This window comes from Aythya ferina (assembly GCF_964211825.1).
Source record: "Aythya ferina genome assembly, chromosome: 1".
NCBI lineage: Eukaryota > Metazoa > Chordata > Aves > Anseriformes > Anatidae > Aythya > Aythya ferina.
In genome coordinates, this window is record NC_140296.1 from 165,131,428 (window position 1) to 165,157,138 (window position 25,711).

At 34.8% G+C, this 25,711-nt stretch overlaps 1 protein-coding gene across 2 annotated transcripts in view; it reads left to right on the forward strand.

Annotated features, from left to right (window-relative positions):
- PPP1R12A (protein phosphatase 1 regulatory subunit 12A) overlaps positions 1–25,711 on the forward strand; it is a 124,715-nt gene that overhangs the window by 92,800 nt on the left and 6,204 nt on the right. Inside the window, exons 13-24 of one of the 2 annotated variants that reach the window (XM_084528040.1) lie at positions 48–209; positions 654–830; positions 4,625–4,715; positions 6,490–6,687; positions 6,866–7,034; positions 9,033–9,151; positions 9,876–9,941; positions 16,139–16,155; positions 16,774–16,915; positions 17,603–17,707; positions 18,625–18,672; positions 23,054–23,104. In XM_084528040.1, coding sequence (XP_084384166.1) covers positions 48–209; positions 654–830; positions 4,625–4,715; positions 6,490–6,687; positions 6,866–7,034; positions 9,033–9,151; positions 9,876–9,941; positions 16,139–16,155; positions 16,774–16,915; positions 17,603–17,707; positions 18,625–18,672; positions 23,054–23,104 — 1,345 coding nt within the window. Of the gene's footprint in view, positions 1–47; positions 210–653; positions 831–4,624; positions 4,716–6,489; positions 6,688–6,865; positions 7,035–9,032; positions 9,152–9,875; positions 16,156–16,773; positions 16,916–17,602; positions 17,708–18,624; positions 18,673–23,053; positions 23,105–25,711 lie in introns of those variants that run through there. The other variant, XR_014695559.1, reaches the window with a different exon arrangement.

A 25,711-nucleotide genomic window follows, 5' to 3' on the forward strand; every position in this document is an offset into this window, starting at 1 on the left:
AAAGATAAGTCATACAAATGTATTCACTGTAAATGTCTCTCCTTCAGTGGCTCCTTTGGTAGAAGACAAGATGATTTGATTAGTTCTAATGTTCCAAGTACTGCATCAACAGTTACCTCGTCCGCTGGTCTTCAGAAAACACTGCCCGCCAGCGCAAACACTACTACAAAGAGTACAACGGGTTCTACTTCAGCAGGTGTACCAAGCAGGTAATGCCACCAGTATACTCTTTGTTGTTCTTTTTTTGTCAGGTCTACTATGTGCTTATGTACGTGCATGCGTTCTTGTTTAGTAGATCATGGGGCTCTGGATTTTTTCACTTTCCTGTTCAATTTCTTTTAATTTTACACGATTTGGCTCAAATTATGCATGGCTTTCTACTGTAAAGTGACAGCCATGTTGTTATAAATAAATAAATCCAATATTCGAATCAAAGGGTGAAGAATAAGAATCCAATTACTGTGAACCATTCAATTCCTAATTCATTCAATTAAATAGCTCAAGTTGAGCTTTCACTGTAGAGACATTTCTCAGTTTGCTTTTAAAAAAAATCCGTCCCTCAAGTTACATGTTATTAGTTGTTTGGTAAAGTGCTTTCATTGTTTAGCTGTTTCCTTTTCTCTTTTTTTGTGTTGCTGCTTGTTATGCTGTAGTACCTCAAATCGTTTGTGGGCTGAGGATAGTACTGAGAAAGAAAAGGAAAATGTTCCTACAGCAGTGACGGTTCCTGTTGCACCATCTGTTGTAAATGCTGCGGCCACTACCACAGCCATGACTACAGCTACTTCTGGCACTGTGTCCTCAACATCAGAGGTCAGGGAGAGACGGAGGTGTGTAAAGGTCCTAAGAGTAATGTTGCTCTTGTACAAAAATAATCTTTTTTTTTCTTATTTAAAGGAACGTGTTGGTTACCACAAATTTGGATAGTACAGTATGTAAAGCAGTGGTATTTGCTTGCTGTTTATTGAAACAACTACCAAGATGCCTCAATTTATCCATTGATAAATCTCATCCATGAAACTTAAGCTTTGATATTGTGTATTTTGGCTGTCCTTGGGTTCTCATTTGGTATGCTGTATTTTTATATTTGTTTTTCTGTTAATACATGAGTCCTCTGAAAAATATCCATAATGGAACTACGTAAAAAACACTGAGTTAAAAATAAGAAAATCAATAATTACTTATTGCAAATGCATTGCTGCTGTCTACTGTGGCACATCTGTTGTGCCAAAGGCAGTACGCTGACAAGTTACCACGTACTATTTTTTCCAGTCACTTTGTATGTCTGCCATTACAAAGACAAGAGTGTTGAACCAAACACATTTTGTTCATTTCATTGCAATCATTTAGGGTCTCTTCCATTTGAAACACTATATACAGTTGTAAGTGCAATGGTTTAGGAGCTATTCAATATGAAGAAGTAGTAAGAAGCTGATGTAAATTTTAAGAATACAGCGTTTTTTTTCTGTTACACCTACATGGAGGATGAGTTACAATTGATGCATATTTATGTTTCCATAAACAGGTGATACCTACTATTTGTGAAAGCAAAATAATAAGATTTCACAAGGTTGTTAATTCCTGTTAGTTTTCCATGGGTTCTGATTATTTTTGATATTTATAAAAGTTTATCCCTTCTGCTGAAATGCACATTCAGATTTCTGTGTTGCTGCTGTATTAGTTTTGAAATGCAGCTACTATGTCAGTGGTGGACGTGTATCCCTCTGTATGTTTACAGAGGGAACAAAGCTATTTGTTGTTAGAGAAGAAAGGCAGCAAAAACATTCATAGATTCCACAGACCTTTAACTGTGTTTAGGATATTCGTAGTCCATTTTCCTTTCATATCCGAAACTGCGATGAACAACCTTCTTTTAAATGGGGATTTTTCTGTCTCTTCCATGATCAGGGAGATGCCCACAGGTGCTTGCCACCATTGTCATAACAACCATAGCCAGAACCTGCATTTTCCGTAGTGCAATTTGACAAAACAAAAGCAAGAAAATGTATCATTTTTCCAAAAACAGTTTCAACTTTAAAATGCAAATCCTATTTCAGTCTCATATGAGCTAGAAAAACGAGGAGATCTAGAATTAAGGCTTTTGCTGTCTCGTTTGCTCTCACTAACATGTGTATACTAATATACGTATACTACATATGTTTTAGATACCTGCAATTGGCCTGAAATTCTTTCCTTTTAATCTGACTCAGGGCCAATTGTATAATATACTGTTGTAGATGTATTCGTGATGGCGTGTTAAAATATCCATTAAGTGTTAACAGTCAGCAAAGTCTGAATAATTCCTGTGTGCATGTGAGAAGGTAGTACCCTCAATATGGGCACATGCATATCTATCTGTATATATACAGATACATATCTCTGTGTGTGTGTATGTGTATCCATGTATGTTTATATGCACATAAAGAAATTTTGTCTGTTCATGAAATATGTTAAATATTTTCTTAAGAAATGAAGTTGATTAATCCATATAGACTGGAAGTATGTTAATTGGAAAATATGTTTAAGTAGTATTTCAAATAGTATATGAAAAGTAAGCATGTTATGAACTACTTTGAGTAATGCAATATGTAATGGTGAATCCTTTCAGAACGTACCGAAGAAGCTATATTCTTTATCTAATTTTTAGGATTGCTTTAGAGAAACACGGAAGAGAGTGACAAACTTGAATCTTTAAAATCTTTGTATCATGAATACACAGTTGACCCGTGAGGCATACACAGAGGATGCTGGGGCAGTTTCCAGTCTGACAGTAGCTATAGAGTTGTCATTTTCTTTCAGCAAGGTTTAAAGCTTTTCACATTTTTGGAGGGTAGGAATCCTACAGAGCAATTTGCAGCAGTTTTCAAACTGTAAAGGTTACACCTGCTCTGCAATCAAAGCTGTCTTAGGTAGGTTAAAGCTTGTGTCTACCTATGTGGCTGAGGAATACATTGGCTGACTCTAAAGTGGAGTCAGATTTATGTGATGAATTGTATTTCAGGCTAGCTAAAGCAGCTAGTAGGCACCCTTTTCCTAATATAGATAGGGCCTAAGGGTCTAGGAAAACAGAAAATCTTATCAAAAATATTATTTGCAGGAGAACAAGATAGAGGAATGAAATTAATATAGTTCTTGAGAGGGGATATTTCTGCATTTGTAAATATAACAGCTAATTATATTTTTTCTCTATTTTGGAGATAATTCAGTTAGTAGAGATAGAACATGGGTGGTAAAACATAGGCATAATAATCCGTGTAAATGAAGTTTATTTTAAAAACTTAGAACCATTTCAGAACTGTTTTAGTATGCTTTAACCCGAGAAATACATAATTAGGTGACCAAAAAGATTCTTTTTCCATAGATAAATGCTTTAAGTGTTAATAGGTGATAGCTTCCCAAACAAAGTATTTAAATCTGAGGAATTTCAGGAAGAACTTCTTTACAGTTCGGGTGACAGAGCACTGGAACAGGCTGCCCAGAGAGGTTGTGGAGTCTCCTTTGGAGATATTCAAAACCCACTTGGATGCCATCCTCTGTAACATGCTCTAGGTGACTCTGCTTCAGCAGGGGGGTTGGACTAGATGATCTCTGGAGTCCCTTCCAACCTCAACCATTCTGTGATTCTGTGAAATCGTTAGCCAATTATTAACGAATGAACTATAGAAATAATATAGTCAGAAAATATCATAGAATTCTGCTTTTAATGTAGCTAATTTTATCTAAAGGATCTCAGAAGGGCTTTATGTCGTAAGCAACCCTTTAGCAACCTTCAGTTTCTACTTTTTCAACTTTCTCCAATCTGTTTAATCTAAGGATTAATAAACATGATGGTAAATTATAACAGCATTCTCAGAATGTTCTGTAATAGAAAACCAACAAATGCATTAAAAACTTCAAGGTCTTTAACAATGGTTTTACATATACACATATATTACATGCATACATATATATATTTATGTATGTGTACGTATTGATTTTTTTACCCAAATTGCCTGGGTTGGAAAGTCTCTTTAAAGAGTCCTGACCTTGCATGGTTACTGTAGTAGCCCTTTGGCTTTGATTACAATTACTTGCTTACTCTGCAGGATTGTTGTGGGATTCCTGAGGATTTATTTTTAAGGTCTGTTGTTTTTAAAGGGCGTTGGATTACCCAAATCGTGGATGATTCATGTGAAAATATGGTAACTACCTCCTTAAAGATTTTTAATCTCCGGTGCAATAGATGGTATAATTAGGATTTCTGTGTTAGCAGTACATACGGATTTTTCTGAAAGCCTAAAAGTTATGTTAAGGGTTTACTTGCATGGGCACTCACATCACACACACACATTTTGTTTGTAATTTTTTATGTTTTATTTAGAGAAAAGCAAATCTAAATTAAATAGGAAACACTATGTATTTTAAGTGAGTTGTAAGGCCACTAGCATGATGAACAGGTCATTACGATATAGACGATATAGTATGTATGATGTATATAGTATATATGATACAGTAATTCATTTCATATCTTTAAAGGTTTTCTTCTAACTGCTTTGGTTTTCATACGTTGTGAGTTTTTTTCTGACATTTAATGCATTTGTACAAAAATTACTGTTTGCTGACTTACTTGTAATTAACTCTTTAGATCATACCTCACTCCAGTACGGGATGAAGAGTCAGAGTCCCAAAGAAAAGCTAGATCCAGGCAAGCAAGACAGTCTAGAAGATCTACACAGGTATGGTTTTATTACAGCTTCTACATTTATGGGAACATATATAACTCCCTGAGTACAGTGAAGTTTTAATTTCCCATTAAAACTCCAAGTGATCAGTTGATCTTCCTGGTATAAACAACTTGTTACCAGATGAAGTAAATGCCTCTTAGTTCCTTTATTTCCGTGAAAGCTTGAGGAGCCCTCATTATGTCCTGGAAAGTGCTTTTTCTGATCACCACAGAGTAATTTAACAGAAATTTGAAAGCAGAGATGCTTCCACTGAAGTTTTTGTTTGTGTTATGTGAAAGTGGCTTACTCGAGTAATTGTATTGCTTTTATGTAGGTATCGGCTTTCAATTCACCAAGAACTAACAGCTTCTCTGTCAAGATTTTACTTGAGAATTAGGCATGGCATACAATATGTAGATTTACATACATTTTTAAGTCTTTTCTGTGTATGGACTATTGAAGAAAATGTGATTGAGTTGACCAACATATAGATATACGATGTGATCTGTGACACAGAAAATACGCATTCAGCCTAGTTTCCATGGACACGTAAGAGTACTGGGGAAGAGGTTTTTGATATTTGATATTTTGATATATTTGGAAGTTTTTCCCAGTTTCTGTGAGAGCTACCTCATACTGAATTGCAGCCATTGCAGTCCTTGCATAGAAAAATATGTGATAGTAGCAAAATAGATGATGTCTAAACAGGACTTGAATGCTTTGTGGGCCCTGGAGCAATTACCAGCTACTATCTTCTGTAAAGTGTGTCTACCCTTCTCTCTTTGTCTGCTGACAAACTGAGAATAATCAGCAAAATTGTCCTTAGATAAAACAGAACAAAGAAATACTTCAGCCAGTATCCTTATCTGCATTAAGGTCAGATCTATAACTAAATTATTTACTGACATTACTTTCAAACCTTTGTAATTCTAAACCCCTCAAATGTTTCTGGTTACCTTTCCTATTGATAGATCACATTGTTTGACATGGGTTTATCGTAGTGGAGTTCTTTTCTACTTCTTGGTAGTAAGCCAGATCCTGGAAGATTGTTAAACCACAGAGCAATTCTTTTTGAATCTTTACAGTGGAAAAGCATAACAATCAATTAAATAACTAATGAGCTGGGAATTTGGCTTTGGAATAGGTCACAAATAATTTTGAGCAGTATCTCCATAAGATAGATAAGCTGAAAATTGCAGTATAGAAAAGTTCTCTTTATATAAGAAGTTGTTTGCATCCTGGCTTAATTTGAAAATTAGCATTTAGCTAGATACAGCAAGGAGATAAGATATTAGTTACAACTTTCTGTAGTGCTCTCAGTGTATTTATTTGATGTGTCATTTACCTAAAAATCCAGTTCCAGTGGGTGAATTTGTAGGTACCAATATTTCCGATTTTTTTAAGTATTGTATTTTCAGGTTCTTTCAAAAATGTTTATGATGGTTATGATGATATTTGAGGGAGCTAGTGTATTCTTTAATGATTTCTACATGATTTTCTACATGATCTGTATGTACTAGTTCACCTAAAATGGTGTTACTAGAGAACCTGTGGTAGATCACATTAGAGCAAACACTTGCTGCTAATCAGAGAGGAATATTTGGTTCCAGGATTCAAGAGAAAAGTTTATAGGTAGAATATGTAGGTAGAATGCATTTTTTTTTAATAGAGAGAATTAATTTTCTTAAGCTGATTTTTATATTTAACAATAAATAATGTGATCATCTACATTAATACAAGCTGAATGATACGTTGTACCATTGTTTGCTGACTGCTATTTTCACAGGGTGTAACACTGACAGATCTTCAAGAAGCAGAAAAAACTATAGGAAGAAATCGTCCCACACGAACCAGAGAACAAGAAAATGAAGAAAAGGAAAAGGAAGAGAAAGAAAAGCAAGACAAAGAAAAACAAGAAGAAAAGAAAGAATCTGAAACTAAAGATGATGATTATAGACAAAGATATTCCCGAACTGTTGAAGAGGTATTTTCATGATGGGTCTCTTTAGGTAGAGAAATTATATGAATCTTAACTCCAACTATAACACTGTAATTTTTGTATTACTGTAAACAATCATTTACATATTTAAATGTTTTAATATCCTGTGGTTTATGTTTGTTTAATCTTTGTAAATTAATTTTGACATTTTTCTGCTGAATAGCCATATCATCGCTATAGACCAACTTCAACTTCAACTTCTTCATCATCCACCTCCTCGCTCTCCACCTCCACTAGCTCTCTTTCAACTTCAAGTCAACTAAACAGACCAAACAGCCTTATAGGTATAACTTCTGCCTATTCTCGGAGTGGAACAAAGGAAAGTGAGAGAGGTAGGACTACTGTCTGTGAAGTTGTGTTTTTATTTTTCTTTTAATTGCCAAAGGGCAATTTGTGTTTGTAAAGACTGTTCAAAATGGGGTGTGATGTGTAAGACCTCTCGTAGATATACATCACTCCAGATCTTGTAACAAATTCCAAAACTTGCATGTAGAGAGGAAAAAAGACTTCGAGGACTTGATGGTGTTTTTCAGTCTTACGGTGTGTGAGTTCATTTCTGCTTTCACACAGCAGCTGTAACAGAATATCACGCTTCAGAGTTTAAACGTGCAGATATCGAGGAGGAATTTTACTTGATTAAATAATTGCTAACTAATTGGAGAGGAGGGTTAGTCTTACAGTGAGGGAATGAAACGATGCTTTCATGGTTTCATGAGCATCTGAAAACAGGAGAGAAAGAGATACTTCTGGTGGTAGTGTGGTGTTAGTTCATAATATGTATTATATGTGCATATGTGCAACCACACTAATATCTAACCAGTTTATATAATTTTACACTGAAGATGAAATGCTCGATTCAGGGATCAGAAAGGTGCTTTTCCTTGATGTCACAGATTTTTTGCCTAGAGTTTTATTCAAATATGAATCATCTGCTATAATTCTTTAAAAATACTGTACCTGATCAGTTGCCTGTCAAAGGATGAAGCTGTTGACATACATTGTGATCCCTGTTCTCTCTCAGAGGTGCGGCACTGTTAAGCTGGGAGAAATATATTAATTCAAATTATTGATTAGATATAGGATTACTGATTGAAATTGATAATTTTGTTATACAGAGGCTCAGATTAGATGATCCATTGATCAAATCTCCATGAACTATGCATCAGTATCACCTTGTTCTCTATATTGGTATTTTCTGAACAAGTTGTTAGTACTAAGCTTCAGTGATAAGATTTCTGATTTTGTTCCCCTCTGTCCTAACATGAACTGAAATTTGTAATAAAAATTTTCAGTACTACATGCTTACTTTAGGAAACTCTTTCTAGACTGTTCTATGGAAAAAAAAAAAAAAAAAAAAAGGTAAATATTAGCTACAGCATTTTTTTTTTTTCAAATTATGATTTTAGGAGGAGAAATACATTACTGTCTGAAAGCTCAAAGGTAAATCATCAATTACTAGGAAAGGTCGGTGTTCAGCATGAATACTTATATTTCTTTCTTCTTTGTTTAATTCTTGCTTCATGCTGAAAAATTCATTTACCTCTGAAAAGCAGTGATGATACAGTTAAGTTAGTAGGGATGCTGTGATTTGAACTCAACTCTGTGGTTTCTTTCTCATAAAGGAATAGCAAACTGAACAAACTACCTAACAGGTAAATAACTTCTGTTTGGGCAGGTTTGTTTAATTCTCTTTTTTGTGCAAGTTACTTGTGGGACACCAAACACAATTCTGAGGTATTAGGTCAGTTTTGAGCTGCAATTGCATTTCTTTTAAAGAAAAAGGAAATCTGTATTACAGAGTTATAGGTCTTTGAGGTCTGATTTTATTATTCCTTAGATGGGAAAATGAAGAAGACTAACGAGAAAGGGGACACTAAGGAGGACTTAACAAACGTTTAAAACATATTTTTAATAAGGAATTTTTGATGTAAGCAAAAAAATCTTGTTTGAAGGATGATAAGGAACTATCTTATCCTTTGTACTTTTATATAACTACTGACACAAATGTTAATGAATTATTATGTGAAAGTTTTGAAAATCGAATTTTATGTGCAATTTATGGTGTGTTACTGTTACACTGAAGCATTTTGTTTACGTAACTGTTTAGGTGGAATTAGTATTTTGCGATTGTTGTTCAACAATTGGAATGGTATTTATTTTAGAGCTATGTTCTGAGGAATGCATATTACAGCAAACCCTGTGGTGAGGTTTGTAGCGAATTTATTTCAGGTAAAAATATTAATTTTAAGCATTTTAGAGACTGAGAAAATTTCAGTAGATTTTCAGAAAATCAGATTGTCTCAAATGAACAAGAAAGTTGTCATTAACAGAAGGGGGCAAAAAAGAGGAAGAAAAGGAAGAAGATAAGTCACAACCTAAATCTATACGGGAAAGGCGGCGACCAAGAGAAAAACGACGATCTACAGGAGTTTCTTTTTGGACTCAAGATGTAAGTAAAAGACAAACTACCATCAATCAGCTACTGCTGATTTATAGCCATAGTTTGTAGCAATATGGAATGCTTATAGTGCATTCTTAACCTGGAGAACCATTTAGAATAATAGAGTATTTCACTAACTTGTTCTGGAGAAAATGGTACTCGTTCATTCTGTTTCTCCATTGTGAAGCTTTCAGGAGCAAATTCAAAATCAAGTCTAAGTTATGCTGATAATGGTTAAAAAAAAATCTAGAATACTGTAATAACCTTAATGTAATAGGAATTAATCATAATCTTAAAAAAAATAAAAATAAAAAAAATTGAACAATTCTTTCCTATTGCATGCATACCAAAGCTGTAAGAATGAGGCTCATTATCTGGCATGTTACAAGTAGCTATGTACTTAAAGCTGAAAGAACTGTTGTCAAATTAGAAGGAATATCGCCAGTGTTTCAGCAGATTACCTTTCCCTTTTCTTTGTCATAGGAACAGCATATAATTTTGTAAAAGATTTTTCTGTGCAAATGCAAAATGCAAAGCTGTGTTTCCTCTGCTGGTACTGAAAGCAAGTGCTTGTTTGAGAATTTTCATTTTACATCCCAGATATGCTCTGTATATTTTGGATAGGTAGAATTCTACTACTCCTAGCTTTTGATATTAAAAATACAGAACACATTAAATTCTCAGAAAGCTTTCAACAGCTTAACTGTTTTCCTTATCCCTCCTCTTTCACCAGAGTGATGAAAATGATCAGGAACACCAGTCTGATTCAGAAGAAGGAACAAATAAGAAAGAAACTCAGGTAATTACAAAAAAAATGCTAACTTAATAACATATATCCTAATTGTAAAACTTTCAGTGCAGTTGGATTCAAATAAAGTAGTGTATATGATGAAGTCCTTATGAGTGCTTTCTTAGTCATAATTTGATTCTGTGTTTCAGTGCCATTTCCTTTGCAGATTTATAGTGAAAATCTTGTCTTCTAGTATACATATGAACTGCAGAATTTTATAACAATTTTAATATGTTAACAACAGGTAAAACTGTCTTTTTCTCTTCCATTCTGATTATGTAGAGTACGTTTCTGGGTACTAAACCCAGAAGGTCTCGGTGAAATTTCTGACATATAGGTCAGGGACATGTTGCAGCAAGTAACTGGAGTGAGTTTTCAGATTCTACCATGCAAATATCTTTGTTTCATCTGCTCTGTTATTTTCAGTGGAATGATGTCCTCTGACAAATACACAATAGAACCTTTTTAAATTAAAAAGTGGTGTTGATAATGTAATTAACATCTAATGTGAGAAAATGTTAATATGAGAAAGCTTAGAAAGTTAAAGAGCACAATGCACCTTATTTCTGTGTTGAAGAAAAAAGATTTCTGAACATCCTAATTCAGTATGGTTAGTTTTGTTAAAAAGTCAGTGGCAAACAGTATGGCTTTATTTGATGCAAAAAATCCTTATAAAATGATGCATGAGAGTGGGATAAAGTGGGCTTAAAAAGTAAGTAGCAACTTAAGCTATACTATAAAATGGTGTAGCAGAATGTATTTCTTTTGACCTAATGCCTGGAGTAACACACTAGGGAATCAGGGTCATTATTGAGTAATAAAACTCGAGTGATGTAAAAGCTTCCATTACATTTCCTTAACTGGTTTAGATGTTGATTCGTTCTGTTCCCTTTTGTTTTGCTCTATTTTTGATTCCACTGTCATGTTAACATAAATACTTAGTCCTGTTTCCTCTCCTCCCACCAGTAGCTGTTGTCAGATCTCTAATTATTAGATCTGTAGTTATTTCATATTCTATTCTCTAGAAACTTGTTCTGGTAGAATGCAGTCATTGTAATAGAATTAGACTTAGATAAAACTGCAGTGAAATAATGGTAAATCAGGCACAAAACAGCTTATCAGAGCTTTAAAACATTATGTAGATTTCAAGTAGTTTCCTCTCTTTGATGAACAGCTATTTAGAGTTTTTCAATTATAACCAAAGAACTAAATAACTAACTTTTTACGGTACAGTATTTTGCTGCCTCTAGAAAAAAAGAAGTGGAATAGACTTCAAGCATTCTAATGGCAATCTGTTCCCAATTCTATGACAAAAAAAAATGTATTTTTTGATTCTACATCAATTCCACTTTTCTTTTTGCAGTCGCTAAATCCACTTACAATTGACACAAATCTTGCATGTTTTATTGTAGAAAATGCGTGATTATTTGGCTATAAATCCTTTTCATTTTTGAGAGAAGGAAAGAGATGGAATAAATTAGAATTATAAATGGAGGCTAACATTTAGAAAATATTTATGCTTTTTAAATTGTACTGAATATTTGATGCACTACTCAGAAAACAGAAGTCTTTGGAAAGACTGAAATTCTCTGTTACTCCCTTATGTGGTGCTGCTGTTGGTTTTTTTACTTGTTGAAGCTACAAGCCAGAAGTAGAAGATGGCAACTATAAACTTTGAAGAGCTTTGGCGGTAACTCAGGAATTTCAAGGAGGTCAAAAACAAGCCTTGCACATGCTACAACAAAAACTAAAGGGCCTTAGACAAAATAATTTCTAGCCTGAAATCTTTAAGGAACTTGACAAATGCTTATGCTTTTCATTTCTGAGGTCTTTGAAAGAACTGTCTTACAAGATTTCAGTTTGTGCTTTCTTGTTCCCTATACAGAACTACCTTTTGACATTTTAGTTGATCATTAAAGGAGAACAAAAAGGAGAACTATTAAAATGAAGTCAGATTTTGCTAGCACTATGACAGTTGGAGGCTGCTGTAATGAAATTTTGTTTAGGCTAAGAGATGAAAAATTCTTTGCAAAACAAATGACATGTTACTTACAGGAAATTGTTGTTCCTCTAAGAAGGATAATCTTACGTTGTAGGAAGGCAGTTCAAATATAAGCAAGTCTGCAGATCATTTTGGCAGCTGAGGGATTTTATATAACAAACTGTTCCAGTGAAGCCTCTTTTTCAGTTACATTTTTGATTTTATAGTCCAACACTCATCTCATGGATTTCATTCTGAAATTGAGACTGTGAAAAAATAACTTGTTTTTGTAGACAGATACGTTTTACCAGTGTAGCATTCTTGGGAAATGGAGAACGTTACTTGCACCAACTTGTTCTAACTTTTGGTTTCTAGGAACAGTTATGTGTGAACTCTGGGGACAGAAAGAGATAGGAATTAGGAACCATGCTGTTGGTAGCCAGTGTGCCAGAAATAGGTATAGACCTTTTACGTGTGGGTAAATCTGGCCTGAATTTAGTGAATAGGGAACAACAGAAAGTAAAGGATTGCTCAGTCTTAACCAATGTAGGCATTTGTTATGTCACTGAAGAAGAACTATTTTTGAAAAGCACAACAAATTTCCAGGAAGGTGAAAAAACAATTTTACCAGAACATAGTTCAGTAATAAATTTCCATAAAGCACAGCTTTGAACGTACATACCAAAGTGATCTGTGGAACAGCTCACATTATTGTCAAACATGCCTGAACAGCTCTCTTTCTTGGCTGGCTGAAGGGGAAGATGTGTTTAGATAACTGATTTAAGTTCTGTTGATGTAGTCTTCAGGAATTAGTATGATCTCTTCCTTTTTGATAATTAGATTTTACTTTGAGTTGAACTTCATCTGTGGATTAAGATTCGCAAGATTTCTTTGCTTTTTGAAGTTATTTGGGCTAGCTATTTGTCCTGAAGCAAAAATAGCTCAAATATGAATATTGAAATCTGATTTATTATTAGTGGAATGCTGACCAGACAGTCAAAAAGACTTAAGGTATAACAGAGTTGCCAAGTCTTGTGATGATGTGGAAAGTGGTGTTTGCTGTGCTTTTTAAAATTTTATTCCCCTTATTGCTGCTTTTTTCTCAGTGAGCCACCTTGCCATTCCTTTCCATTCTAGCCATCTTTTGTTCATGGAAGTATGTCTTCTGTTACTGGAAATGGTGCCCCCGTGGCACAGTAAGAGATAATGAATGAAAAAGAAGCCAGTAACTTCTAGGATATGAGGAAATTTGGAGTGGAATTCAAGCACATGAAATCAAGGGTATTTGACAGTTAAGCTTTTTGTGGTATGAATATTTGCAGGGGAAAGAATATGGAATATGTGTGATGAAGGAGAAATAGCTTGTACTTGGGCAGGAGATGAGAATGGGAACATGATCTGTTAGAGAAATGATCTGCTTAGAAGTGGGCAAAAGACAGATATCAATTGACAGTGATACAAATTGTATAACTTCTGTTATCAGTTTGTCCTGTTTTCATTAGCATTGAAGCTTGGAGTGCACTTGAACTACACTCAGAAAGATACCTATAGAAGTGTGGGGGCAGCATAACAAAAAAACACATTAAAACAGCAAAACTAAAATCTACCCTGAGATGATGTATTTAAAAATAATTACAAATTTAAATAGTCACTACAACAGTGGTTAGTTTATAATTAAATTAACTTAAATTTTATTTAATATGGGATCAGATATGTGACTTCTGAAGGTTGAAAGATAGCAATATTAGAATAATGAATGTCATTAGCTCTGCTGCGGGAATAAACATGAGAAACTGGCATTACTAGCACTGGTTATACATTGTACTCAGACCTTGTTTCTTAGTTTCATGGCTGTGGCAGTTTTATACAAGTACTGATTCACCCAGTGTAGACAATTCGTAAAATTAATATTTTATTTCCATTACTAGAAATTATCCTAACCTCACCAAAATGTGACATATGTCTGGAAGCCCAGTGTACATTTTCAAATACGGTGTGTTTGAGGGGAAGGACCCTCTTATGGTCTGTATAAACTGATAGCCTACGGTTAGTGTCAAGTCAGCTGGTGTAGATGAGGATACATACACACTTTCATTTTTCCTTACTCCTTGGGTGCTGCTTTATGTAACTTCAGCTGTCACAGTCTGCTCAGTTCTGTGAATGTGTTAAGAGCACCCATCTCATGTAATTTGGATGTGCAGAGATATATAGCAGCGGTGGTCTCATTTGTCTTCAAACCAACTTTATGCAAAATCCATAGACTTAGAGTTCCAATTAAAAGAACAAAAAAAGTAAAAAAATTAAACTGTGAAAAATTGTGAATGAACTAAGAGAAATCAAAGGGGGAAAAAAAAAAAAAAAGATAAAACACCACTCCTCAAAAAAACATATTTTGTGACAAGTGAGGGAAAGAACAGGCATGTGCTTGAGAAACGTGCTCCTCTCCTCATGAGCTCTGGGGGCTGGATGCTGCTTGAAGCCCAGCAGCAGGGCTTCACAGCTTTCAGGAAATGCAAACTGCTGACGTACACTTTCCTGATGGTCACGGAGTCCTGGCCCTGCTGCTCAGTTTCCAGATCTCAGCCGGGAGAATGGGAACGGGCTGGGTCGTTGCTTCCCTGTCTCCAGGACTGTCTTATGTCACTAGCTTCTGTGGTCTTCCTCTGCAGAGCTGGAAAGTTCTGTTTGCAAAATGTTCCGTGTATGACTTAATAACTTGCCTTTCCATTTGGGAAGCTGTACAGCAGCAGGTTAATGGAGATCCATGAGGCTTTCACATTCCCATGACATCATGGGGAGCCCACTAGAAGCAAGGAAAAACAGCTTTTAGAACCCTCTTTGTTAAGAAATAATGCAGGAGTGGTGTCATCACATTAGCTAAAGGGTAAAAGGCTTAGTGTTTTTGTTCGTATGGTGTCCCTTCAAGGTAAAAAGAGAAAACATAAAGTATTTGTGGACAAAGGATCCTCTGTTTTGTTAAGGTGAGAAGGAAGGAGTAAGCAGTGGGAAAAAGGTTTCTGTAGGTCATCAATTATGGAGTGATATTCGGTAATCTCATATGGATCTTAATCTTTAGATATGCAACATATGATTCATACTTAGGTGGAAGTTAAAAATGTTGTGGCCAGTAGCTTAAAAACTAACCAGGCATAGCTATGTGACACCTAACTGCAATGTTTTCTACAAAAATATCCTAAGTTTTCAGAATTATTCATGCCCTTACAGAAAATAACAATATTTTGATAGGAGTTGTTTGTCTGTTGCACATACTTTTGATAAACCATGTGTAGTAAATCCACTTCAAGGTGTCAAAGGGGAAATTGAGTGTGTTATGGAGAATGTGACTATTTTCCTCAATGTAGGATAAAAAAAAAAAAACAAAACCTCCACTCTACTACCCCCAAAAAACAAGCACAGGAGAAAGCTCCAGCCACTGCCAGGTGAACATCATTGGAGGATATCCAGGGGAATATGCGGTGGAGTTTCTTGAGTGAAATGTCTTCACTCAAGATTATTATAAAGATCAGAATAAATGATGAATATGTATTGACCACCCAGAGGGGAAAAAGGCTTATATGAGTGATGTAATGCTTCGAGGACACTCCCTCAGTCTTAAGTCATCACTTTTAATTAAATTTCACTCATCAAGTAAAGTGAATATACTATCTGCCTGTGGATGCACCTGTAATAAATTAATTAATTAATATAAAAAATGAAATTACATAATTTAGATCTAGGCTAGTAAGTGCTTCCTTATGTAGTTGGTATAGCAGCTAGTTTTCCATTGACGTATGTTGACGCAATGATCTTGTAGCTTATTTTACATTATTATTGTAAGCTGAAGTCATTATTATGTTGACCTTTCAAAAACATTATTGCTACTGTTACAGAAGAAGAAGAGGAATAGGGAATTCAGAGAACAGGGTCCCCCAGCTGGGGGTCAAGTTGCAGAATGCACCAACTGCTGAACTGTTTGTTACATTAAGGACAGTCCAAAATTTTAAAGTGTAATGCTAATGTCCTTGTAAACCACATTTTGGCAAACCCATTTCTAGCACATGCTTCTCTTCTGTTCCAGACAACAACATTGCAACTTGACAATACTACTGTGCGCTGTAACATAATTGTTGAGTTATGCTTGTTTACAGATTGTTATATATTTTATTTAAATAAATCACTAATTTGATCTATTCTTTTTCTCTCTTTTTACCCTTCCCAACCTCAGAGCGATAGCCTTTCAAGGTATGTGTGATTTAAGTAAATTAATTTAAATTTTTTACACTTTTCAGTCAAATATTCTCATTTAAACTTGTTTATGTACAAATTCAGCTTTACCTCAGTATTGAGTTGGGTTGAACTTCAAATGGCATTAGTGGCACTTAAAATTTACATTTAAAGTAGTACTGCAATTAAAGTAATCCTTGCCAGAAGTTGGACTCAGTCGTCCCTGTGGGTCCCTTCCTCAGTATTCTATGATACATTTTTAAGAATAGGTCTTCAAAAATAAAGAAGTAAAATATCTAAACCAGCATAAAATCCTTTAAAACTTTTAAATATTTACTTGAATTAAATATTTTAATTTAATTTTTAAAATTTCTCAGCATAAAAGGTAGGTATTTACTTGGCATGGTGGGCAGTTTTAAAACATTTTCACTCAGAGAATCTTGAAGTATACTGAAGAATATGGAGGGAATGTCAAAGTTTAATTTGCATTAAATTAGTATGCAGCAGCTTACCTAAAATATGTTATTGCAAGTGGTTGTGTTCAGTTGGGTAATGGTGCACTCGCAATGTCTGATACAGTGAGTAGTCTCAGTTTGAGTACAAAAGCAAAGAAAAATAAGAACTTTTCTTTTACAGATATGATACAGGATCACTCAGCGTGTCTTCCGGTGATCGTTATGATTCAGCACAGGGGCGATCTGGGTCACAAAGTTACCTTGAAGATCGAAAACCTTACTGCAGTAGACTAGAAAAAGAAGATAGCACTGATTTTAAGAAGGTATCTGGTCCAGTGATTTTGGTGTGAAAGTAATGTTTGATTAATGTTTTTCATATTTTTTTCATAAATTGGAAATAATCTCACGTTATTTCACAAATGCTGCTTAGAGCAACTCAGTTTAATGGAGGAGCAGAGGAACCATTGCAGTGGGGGAATACATACATTACAGAACAGTTTATGGCTTTTGCACTGAAAAAAAGTTCTAAGGAGTTCGAAGTGCAAAAGTTCAAATGCAACGGAGAAAACCTAAGGAGCCAAAATGTGTATTTTTATGACAAATGCTATCAGATTGTTTTTGTAGTTGTTTGTATTATTAAAACTGCTTTATACGTGCATGAAATCCTATATTTGATCTTAGGTAGCTTATAAACATATAGTACAGAAATTTATTTAGATCTTGTTTCAAAATAGAGGAGGAGTTTGTTAATAAAAAAAAGGTTTACCATAGTGTCTAATCTGTGATATATAGAAGGTAAGTTGTATGCTCCCTGTGCAAAGTTGCTTTTCTCTATAAATGTCTGGTAGCAGTTCTTTATAGTTGCTAATTCTAAATATTTTTAAACTCTGTAACTGATCTTTACTTCTCAGACTATTAATGTATTTCTTCATTTTACATGCAGCTCAGACACAGGTTTTAAAATGTTCAGCTAATGTCACGATTCTTATTAAATAAATATTTTTTCTTAGCTTTATGAACAGATTCTAGCTGAAAACGAAAAGCTGAAAGCACAGTTACATGATACCAACATGGAACTTACAGATCTTAAACTACAGTTGGAGAAGACCACTCAGGTTTGTATAAAACAAAAGGCCCGTACTTTGCTGACAAGTAGATAGCAAATTAGAAGCACCCCAGTATATGGGTTGCTATTTACTAGGCATCAGCTTTGTTTCTTATTCAAAGATGGGAGTGAAGAAGAGTATCTCTCTGTTTCTAAAGAAAAAAGAGCACAGGATTCTGGTCCTCAGCTGTGAACAAAATGTGTGAGACCATCTCCTGCTTATTTAAGTACTGGTGGTTCTTGCCAACATGTATGTGGAACTTCTTTGCAGGGTAGGGATAAACGCTTTCTACACTGTTAAGCCTATTTTCAAACTGTCAGTCTGATTTGATTAATTAATTCATAAACCTGCTGGCAGATTGGCATAACCTGCCAGTTCTTCCTGACTGGTTAGATAGCCTTATCTTAGAACTGAAGAGCAAATAGTGCACTTCACTTACAGGTAACTGCTCTCAGATAACAGTGCTGCATACAGTAATATTATATATGTACACAAAAGTGAAATTCTTCTTAAATTGCTGTAGAAAGAATGTTCCCCTTTCTCAGATCACATTTGCCACAATTTACCTGTGTATGTACTTCACTGTCTTCCATATGCAACCTGTAAATATCAGTACAGTGCATTTAAAAAGATATTTGTTTTGTAAAGCTTTTAGATAGATATACTATATTGCTCCTATTTGCCAAAGGCTACGTAAGATTAAATTACTTAGGGATGGTCACAGAGGAAGTCCGTGATAACTCCAGCTCATTCTTTTTTATTTCAGTGTTACTTCCCCGAACATATTTTAAAGTGCTTTTGAAGACATATTTTGGACAGTATACAGTAGTAGTTGCCCTTAGCTGAAATGCCTTTTGTATTACTTTTCTTCAGTTTTACATTGTTTGAGGACAAGTACCAATGTCTCTATTAATTCTGTGTTTCAGAGACAAGAAAGATTTGCTGACAGATCACTCTTGGAAATGGAGAAAAGGGTGAGTTTCTGCCAAATACCTATTGAGTAGTCCAATACAGGCTTTGTTTTAGTTTGTTTTGCAACCCCTGGCTTCGATGTATTTTAGTGGGATAGCCTTTCTTACAACTTTCATTTTTTAGAAGATTTGGGGATTTTAGGTGTCAAAGTGGCAATGAATGTGAGATACTGTGAGATGGAATTACTCTTAAGAAATGCCTTCAGGTTGTCTGTTGGTTAGTGATAACCAAGTTCTAAACCTCACTGCCCTCCAGGATTCTGCTGCTTGTTCCATCTCATCCAAAACAATGTTGGCTCTCCAGAGAGTTAAGCAGATTCAGAACGTCTCATCTTTTAATGCATTTCCAACGTTCAGAGACTTTAATTTCCTCAGAGCTTTCCGGAGGCATGTGTGTCGTGTTACCAATTATTATTGGTAATGAAGTAGCTGTTTCTACCCCACAGACATCAGACCTCAAACCTGCTAATGATGTAAAATTAAGCATAGTCTGTCTCTTTCCTTGTACTGTAACTTTTCCAGAGGGAAAATGACACTGTATTGGGGCGGAGTGGAGGCAAATGAATGAGCAGCGTGGGAAAAAGGGCATTAGGGTGAGAGACAGCCCTAAATTGACAGGGAAAGGAGATGTGTAATAAATCCACATGTGAGATAGACTGCAGGAATTATTTCAGAAGTTGTGCCCATGATAATTTTAAGCTGTAGTTTCATGTTAGCTTAAAGCCCATCCCAAGTTTTGCAGAAACTTAAAGAAAACTCAGTTTCTTCTGTTGTGGTCCTGGCTTCTTTTATGTCCCTGGTTACATGTACCTTTCTCCTCCCCTAACCCTGGAGTGACGCATTGGATACTTCAGTGGGAAGAAAACTAAATGGAATTTGACAGTAATATGTGATATGGTATATATTTATTTATCCCTAGTAAACTTCACATTTATTAGCCTTATATGTTTATTTTCCAGTATTTGTGGTTTAGAAAACACATTTCAGTTCTGCAAACCTATCTGGTAAATAAACAAACCTTTGCTTGATTTTACAAGAGGACATGGAGATGCAGAAATGCTCTCAGGCACTTCCTGAAGTTCTATTATTTTTATCTTAATAATCTCGCCAGATAATTGCAGTGGCCTTTTAGTGCCTATTTCTTCTTGTTTTTGTGACATCCTGCTGTAGGCAGTGATTTCATCAGCAGAAAAGTTTCATTAGCAACTTTAATTGGTTTCTTGCTTGCTATCATGGCCACACAAGTGGACATTTAATTATTTCATAGATTTAGCTGTATGCATTACTATACAGGTTTTATACTGCAGAATATTCTGTAGTGTACATCTTGACATTATTTCAGTTCTAAATTACTGTGCTACTTTTTCTCCAAAATAGGCCGTTGCATCAATTGGCTATCATTAGGAATTCTTGCACCTTTTTCTTGTAAAGACACTTATTACAATAGCAGAAATGTCTTTCTGAAATGTTATTCATTCTGAAGTTATTAATACCGAAGCTAGCAGGTAAAAAGATAAAATAGTGACGATGCTGCCTGGCTGAAACATGGTTTACACAAATTTTAAGATATGTTCCTTGTATTCTTATTATTTTTAATTTACCTCTTTTCAGACAAGAATTTAAAATGGGAATTTAATTGTGGGTATATTTTCCTTGTTAGAATCTGGAGCTGGTTTCACTTTGAAAGTGACTGAAGTGAGATTCTCAGCTGCTACTTACCAGTAGCTGATCTCTAGAAATAAGCTGACTAAATTCAGTTCAGATGGTGGGTCTTTAAGAATAATTGTAAAAACATCTATCTATGTGTGAAGTAACCACATAAATGTAAAAGGTAAAAACAAACTATAGAGCTTTTCTACATACACTTTTCCAAGTATAAGACTACAGTAAAATGAAATACCAAATTAAAGATGTTCATATAAGTACACAGAGAAAAAGGGAGGACAAAAATAAAAATAATTAAAAAAAAAAAATGAAGACATCTTTGAACTATGATATCTTTCAGTTGAAGCATACCTGTTCAGTAAGGAAGATAGGAACATTTATTAAACCTAGAATTTCACTGTGACAAAATTTAGAAAATACAGATTTTTAATTTTATTTGAACTTAGCCTTTATTGGTTTCCATGATGTGATTTGATGATGCTTTGTCAGCACTTTTAATTTGAGGACTAGAAATAAGTACATAGGCAAAAATACAGTTTTTGTCACTCTGAAAACTATGTTAAAAGCTCTTTGCAGAATTTCATGACATGGTCATATGCAACTCACACTGCAAGATTTCAGTATGGATCTGAATTGGAGATATGTTTAACCCATTTCTCCTAAATCTGGAATTCATCACCTGGGAATTTGTTTTGGGGAGAGCTTATTTTTTTTATATTACTGAATAAACAAATATCTGGGTTTACTTAATTTTAAAACTCTGGGGTCAGTTTTTCACCTGCGTATATCCATGTTCCTCAGTCTCACTGCACCAAGACTGTGGTTTCTGGTTGCTTCAAAACATACAAATGAGCTGTTGTCTTTTATAAAATGAGAAACTGGCTTGAGCTTTTTTTTCATATTGAGAACTACAAATGCTCTTGGTGTACATTAAAGAAATGGTGACGTATATCACAAGATTTTACACTGTATAGGCATTTGAAAGCCTTAATCTTTGAGTCCAGGGACTAACCAGATAATACTGGCAAATTTTCCTACTGAAACTCTGATGTGTTCTTTTGTTGGCATTTCTTTAGCCACTTCCTAGCAGAGTAAAAAGGAAAAACAGGAAACATAGCTTCATCTAATTAGAACTATATATTTTTGCAACAAATCTTATATCTAGGCCAGTCCATTTAAATGTTTCCTTTGTATTATGTGAAGTATGCAAAGTTGATGAAATAAGGATTTTACTTAACTGTTTTTTATTGCTAATAGTTATTCTTAAACAACCTCAACACGTTAGGTAAGCAAATACATCAAAAGGACGAATGGTTTTTAGTCCTACAAAAACAGTAGGTAACTAATAATGTTCTAAGTCATGTAAGATGGTGTGGGTTTTTTGTTAGTCACTTGCTTACTGCAGTTAACTCACTGGTACTTACTATGCCATTACTATCAGTTCTTATCCTTATAGGAAAATTAGTAACTTGAAGTAGTTAAGTACAGTAAGTACTAACAACTGCAGTAATCTGTTACTTTGGTAAACTTTTAAAGTTGTATTCTAAAATGGGAAAATGTTGGGGAATAACTGCACTATGATTAAACTAAATTAAATGATTTGTATCTGAAAGGTGACCGGCAAGAGTCAGTATCTACTGGGCGGTATGATCTAACCAAAGTTTTACACACCTCAGTCAATGCTGCTTGCTGTTTGCATAACACCATTGTATGCAGATGCATATGTACACTTTGCAATAATCTGTTGCTTTTGCCTTTCACACTTTGGAAAGATCTGAATGTAGAATAGTGAATAACCGCAGCTGCTTTTACATGAGACACACCGCATTGTCTGACACAGGAAAGCAAGCAAGCAAGCTATAAACCCCTGAAGTCTACTGCATTAGCTGTTGATCTGTCAGATGCGTTGAAAACGAGGTTTAAACAAAACAATATCAACTAGAAATATGGTAGTGTGTCTGCACTGCAGACTGCAGCATAGTATAGAAAACCCTAAGCTAACTTTCAAGTAGCTTGGGTACTCCGATCAGTGATATCAAAACAACCTGAAGTTCTTGACAAAGGCTAATTCCTCCTGCTTCTCAGGTAAAAAGGAAAAAAAATAAAAAATAAATAAATCCTACCAACTATACTATACTAGAAACGCAGAAAATATTCAGGAAACATTTACTCAGGAAGCAGGTAGTCTTACGTGGCTAGATTTCTTGGTACTCAGCTGAACTCACATAACGTAAGTTTGGGTTGCATCTACACTACGTTGCAGTTTATAGTGTGGACAGATCCCACTGAGCTGAGGCAGATTTTTCAGCTACGTTTGCTTGTCTATGAAAGCTTATGCTTTTGTGCTTGTTTCTTTTAATATTCTTTTTTGTTTCTGATCATTTTCTGCATTTCTTGTATATTAAGCTTTTATGGAAACCCAGCTTATGAAAAATAATTCCAAACGGTGCTTACAAACTGTCTAAGTTTTTGTAAAGGAAGGGGTATATTACAAAATAGGACTTGATGTAAATTTTTATATCTCTTCCTCCTAAGTTATTGAAATTCAATATTGAAATATTTTCTATATATCACTGCCATCACAAGTTTCCTGTCTACACTATGCTTCTGGTTGTATGATCTTTGAAACTTGAAGTATTTCACAGTTTTCACAATATTTACAATCATTAATTAAAAAAGAATGTTATTGCTCAGTATTAACAGACATTTTGTGATTTAGGAAAGAAGAGCTCTAGAAAGAAGGATATCTGAAATGGAAGAGGAACTGAAAGTAAGTATCGTTAAACTTGTTAACACATTGTATGATTATGTCATTGGCATTAAACAACACTTAGTCTAGCAATATTACTGCTCTCTATAATTTCATTAGAAAATAAACTATACCCACATCTCAAAGTCATTTGTTTCATTTAGTTTGTAGTGAAGCTGTTTTCCTGGCATAAGCAGTCATACATGTACGACTTACTTTCTAGGAAGGTGCTGAGGCTTACAGTTCTATAACATATTGGCTGACAAGAAGCATTCAGAGATGTTTGCAGTGAAACATGTTTTGATATAATCAAGACAGAATTGCCATCTATGTTTTTGATACAAAACTCTCATATTTTAATAATTTAAAAACAATGTTATTGTATAATTCCATAGATTAAGCATAGATAATTCCATAGGTAAAGTATTAAATGTTGCTTTGCTCAAAAAACTTTATCTCATTAATTTATGTATTAGGCAGCACGTTATCAATATCAAAAGAAAAACTTCCATTTGTATAGAATGAGTAATGATTTTTTAGTTAACAAAAAGCAGCAGATTTTAGATTTCAGATGTTGACAGCTAAGTCCCATTTACCACATACATCGAATAATAAAAGTTGTGGTATGATTTTTCTCATTCCCTGGTTTATCAACATTAAGTTCTTTGATATAATTAAGAAGACAGAGAAATCCTGCAGGTTCACTTTGGATATAATATTGTACAGACGCAACCAAACTGATAAAATTAAACTGTAACTAGACAACCAGTGGACCATGATGAAATAGAAAACATTTTTGTACCCCATAATTTTAAAGCAGTACCACTGTTTTGACATCTGATAGCTGTCAGTGATTAATAAGTTTCCTTTAAAGCTCATTTTTGAGCTCCCTCTGGTGCTTGAAAACTGCATTAACTTCCAAATCCTTTTCATTAAAATACTTGCAGTAAGGTTTGTTGATACAGTTGAGACTGACCAGCAGCAGTAAACAGAAGGCAACCACAATGTCTGTAGCTCCCTTGGATTCAAGCCAAGGTAGTTTCCTGTAAGGAGGGGAACACAGTGTTCCTTGAGGGGAGAGGTCTTTAGAAGTGAAATATGTAGAAAGCTAATTGTGGCATAGGAAAATAATTATTTCTAAAAGTGGAAGACAGGATATGAGTTTCTGTCACCAACCTGTAAATTTCTGTTAGGGATGGTTGGCCTTTTTCAAAAGCTTACATCTTGCCTTTGTCAAAAGCTTACTTTCAATATGCAATATGTGAAGGTTTTGAATTAAAGATTAATACTCTTCCTGACATTTGCTGCACTCTCATGCACAAGTATATGTTAAACGTATCATTATTTACTGACTTTTGAATAGGAGATTTAGTTTGTGCAATTGGGATGTTAAGTAAAGAATTCCAGGAATAACTCTCATTGTTAATGTATTCTGAACTGTTTTGGAAAGCTGTGGCTAATCACTGCTGGTTCTTAGATTGCTTTTCAGGAATGTGCCACTTGCTTGATACTTTATTTTCAAAACAATTTATCTACTTTAAACAAGACTGTCTCTTCTAAGTTTTCTTTCAATTCCGTTCATCTCTAGTTCTTTTCAACATAATATATGTGTTGGTTTGTTGTTGTTTTTTTTTTTTTCCATTTTCACTCCTATTTCTTTGATTCCTGCAGAACCTGCAACAAATAAAGCAGATTCAGTCTTTGAAACACATAAATGAGCGACTGGTGACTGAGAATAGGGCCTTGACCCGTGTGATTGCCAAACTGTCAGGGTCCTGTAGGCAACTGCGTTCTGTGGACTTGTAATTCCTTCCTTCTTTGTGTAGCCAGGCAGGTGTTGACAATAAGTTTGTGCTTGAGCAGAGTTTTACTATTAACACTTGTGTGTTCAAAACTGACTTACTGCTCGGTTATGGAAGTGTGGCTAAAGCATGGTGTCTAGTGTATCGAATAGAGATGTCATGGATATGTTGTTATGGTGTGGTATTGCCAATACTAGCACTGAAGCTTGTCGTTTTTCACTTGAAGCTAAGTTGGCAAGGATTTTGAGAGACCTTTCACATGTTAAAACCCTGGCAACAATTTGAAAGGAGTTGAGTTCACACTAGGATAAACCGAAGTCACTCCCCTGTTTTGATGTTTGAGTAAATGCTCAAATTGATAGATTTGTCTTTGGTTTTCCAATAAATTGAAATTAAGAAGTGACCTTTTCTTATTGCAGTAAAATTAAAATGCATAGAACTGATACAAATCTGGTCAGAACTAAAGAAAGTTTGAGAAACGGTTGCAGTACTGTGCATTTCTGAACAGTTGCATTAACAACTTAGTTTCTTAAATTTGTCTGATGTAGTGTTTAGAGGGGACCAAAGGTGTCGTCTGTTAGAACATATCAGACTTTCAAGTCAGTTGATATTTTCTATACTAACTTGCTGTGAAGTTCTGGACAATCCGTATTTTTATCCAGACTAAGCTTAAAATACCCAATTTTAGCACTAAGTCAAAGGTTACTGAGTTATGTTGCTGTGTATGTAGGCATTCCAGTCGTGGACCAAAATCTTATCATGCAAGGACGACACAAACACAGACACAAAAATACCCTGCCTAGACTGACAGACTGACCAAATCTAT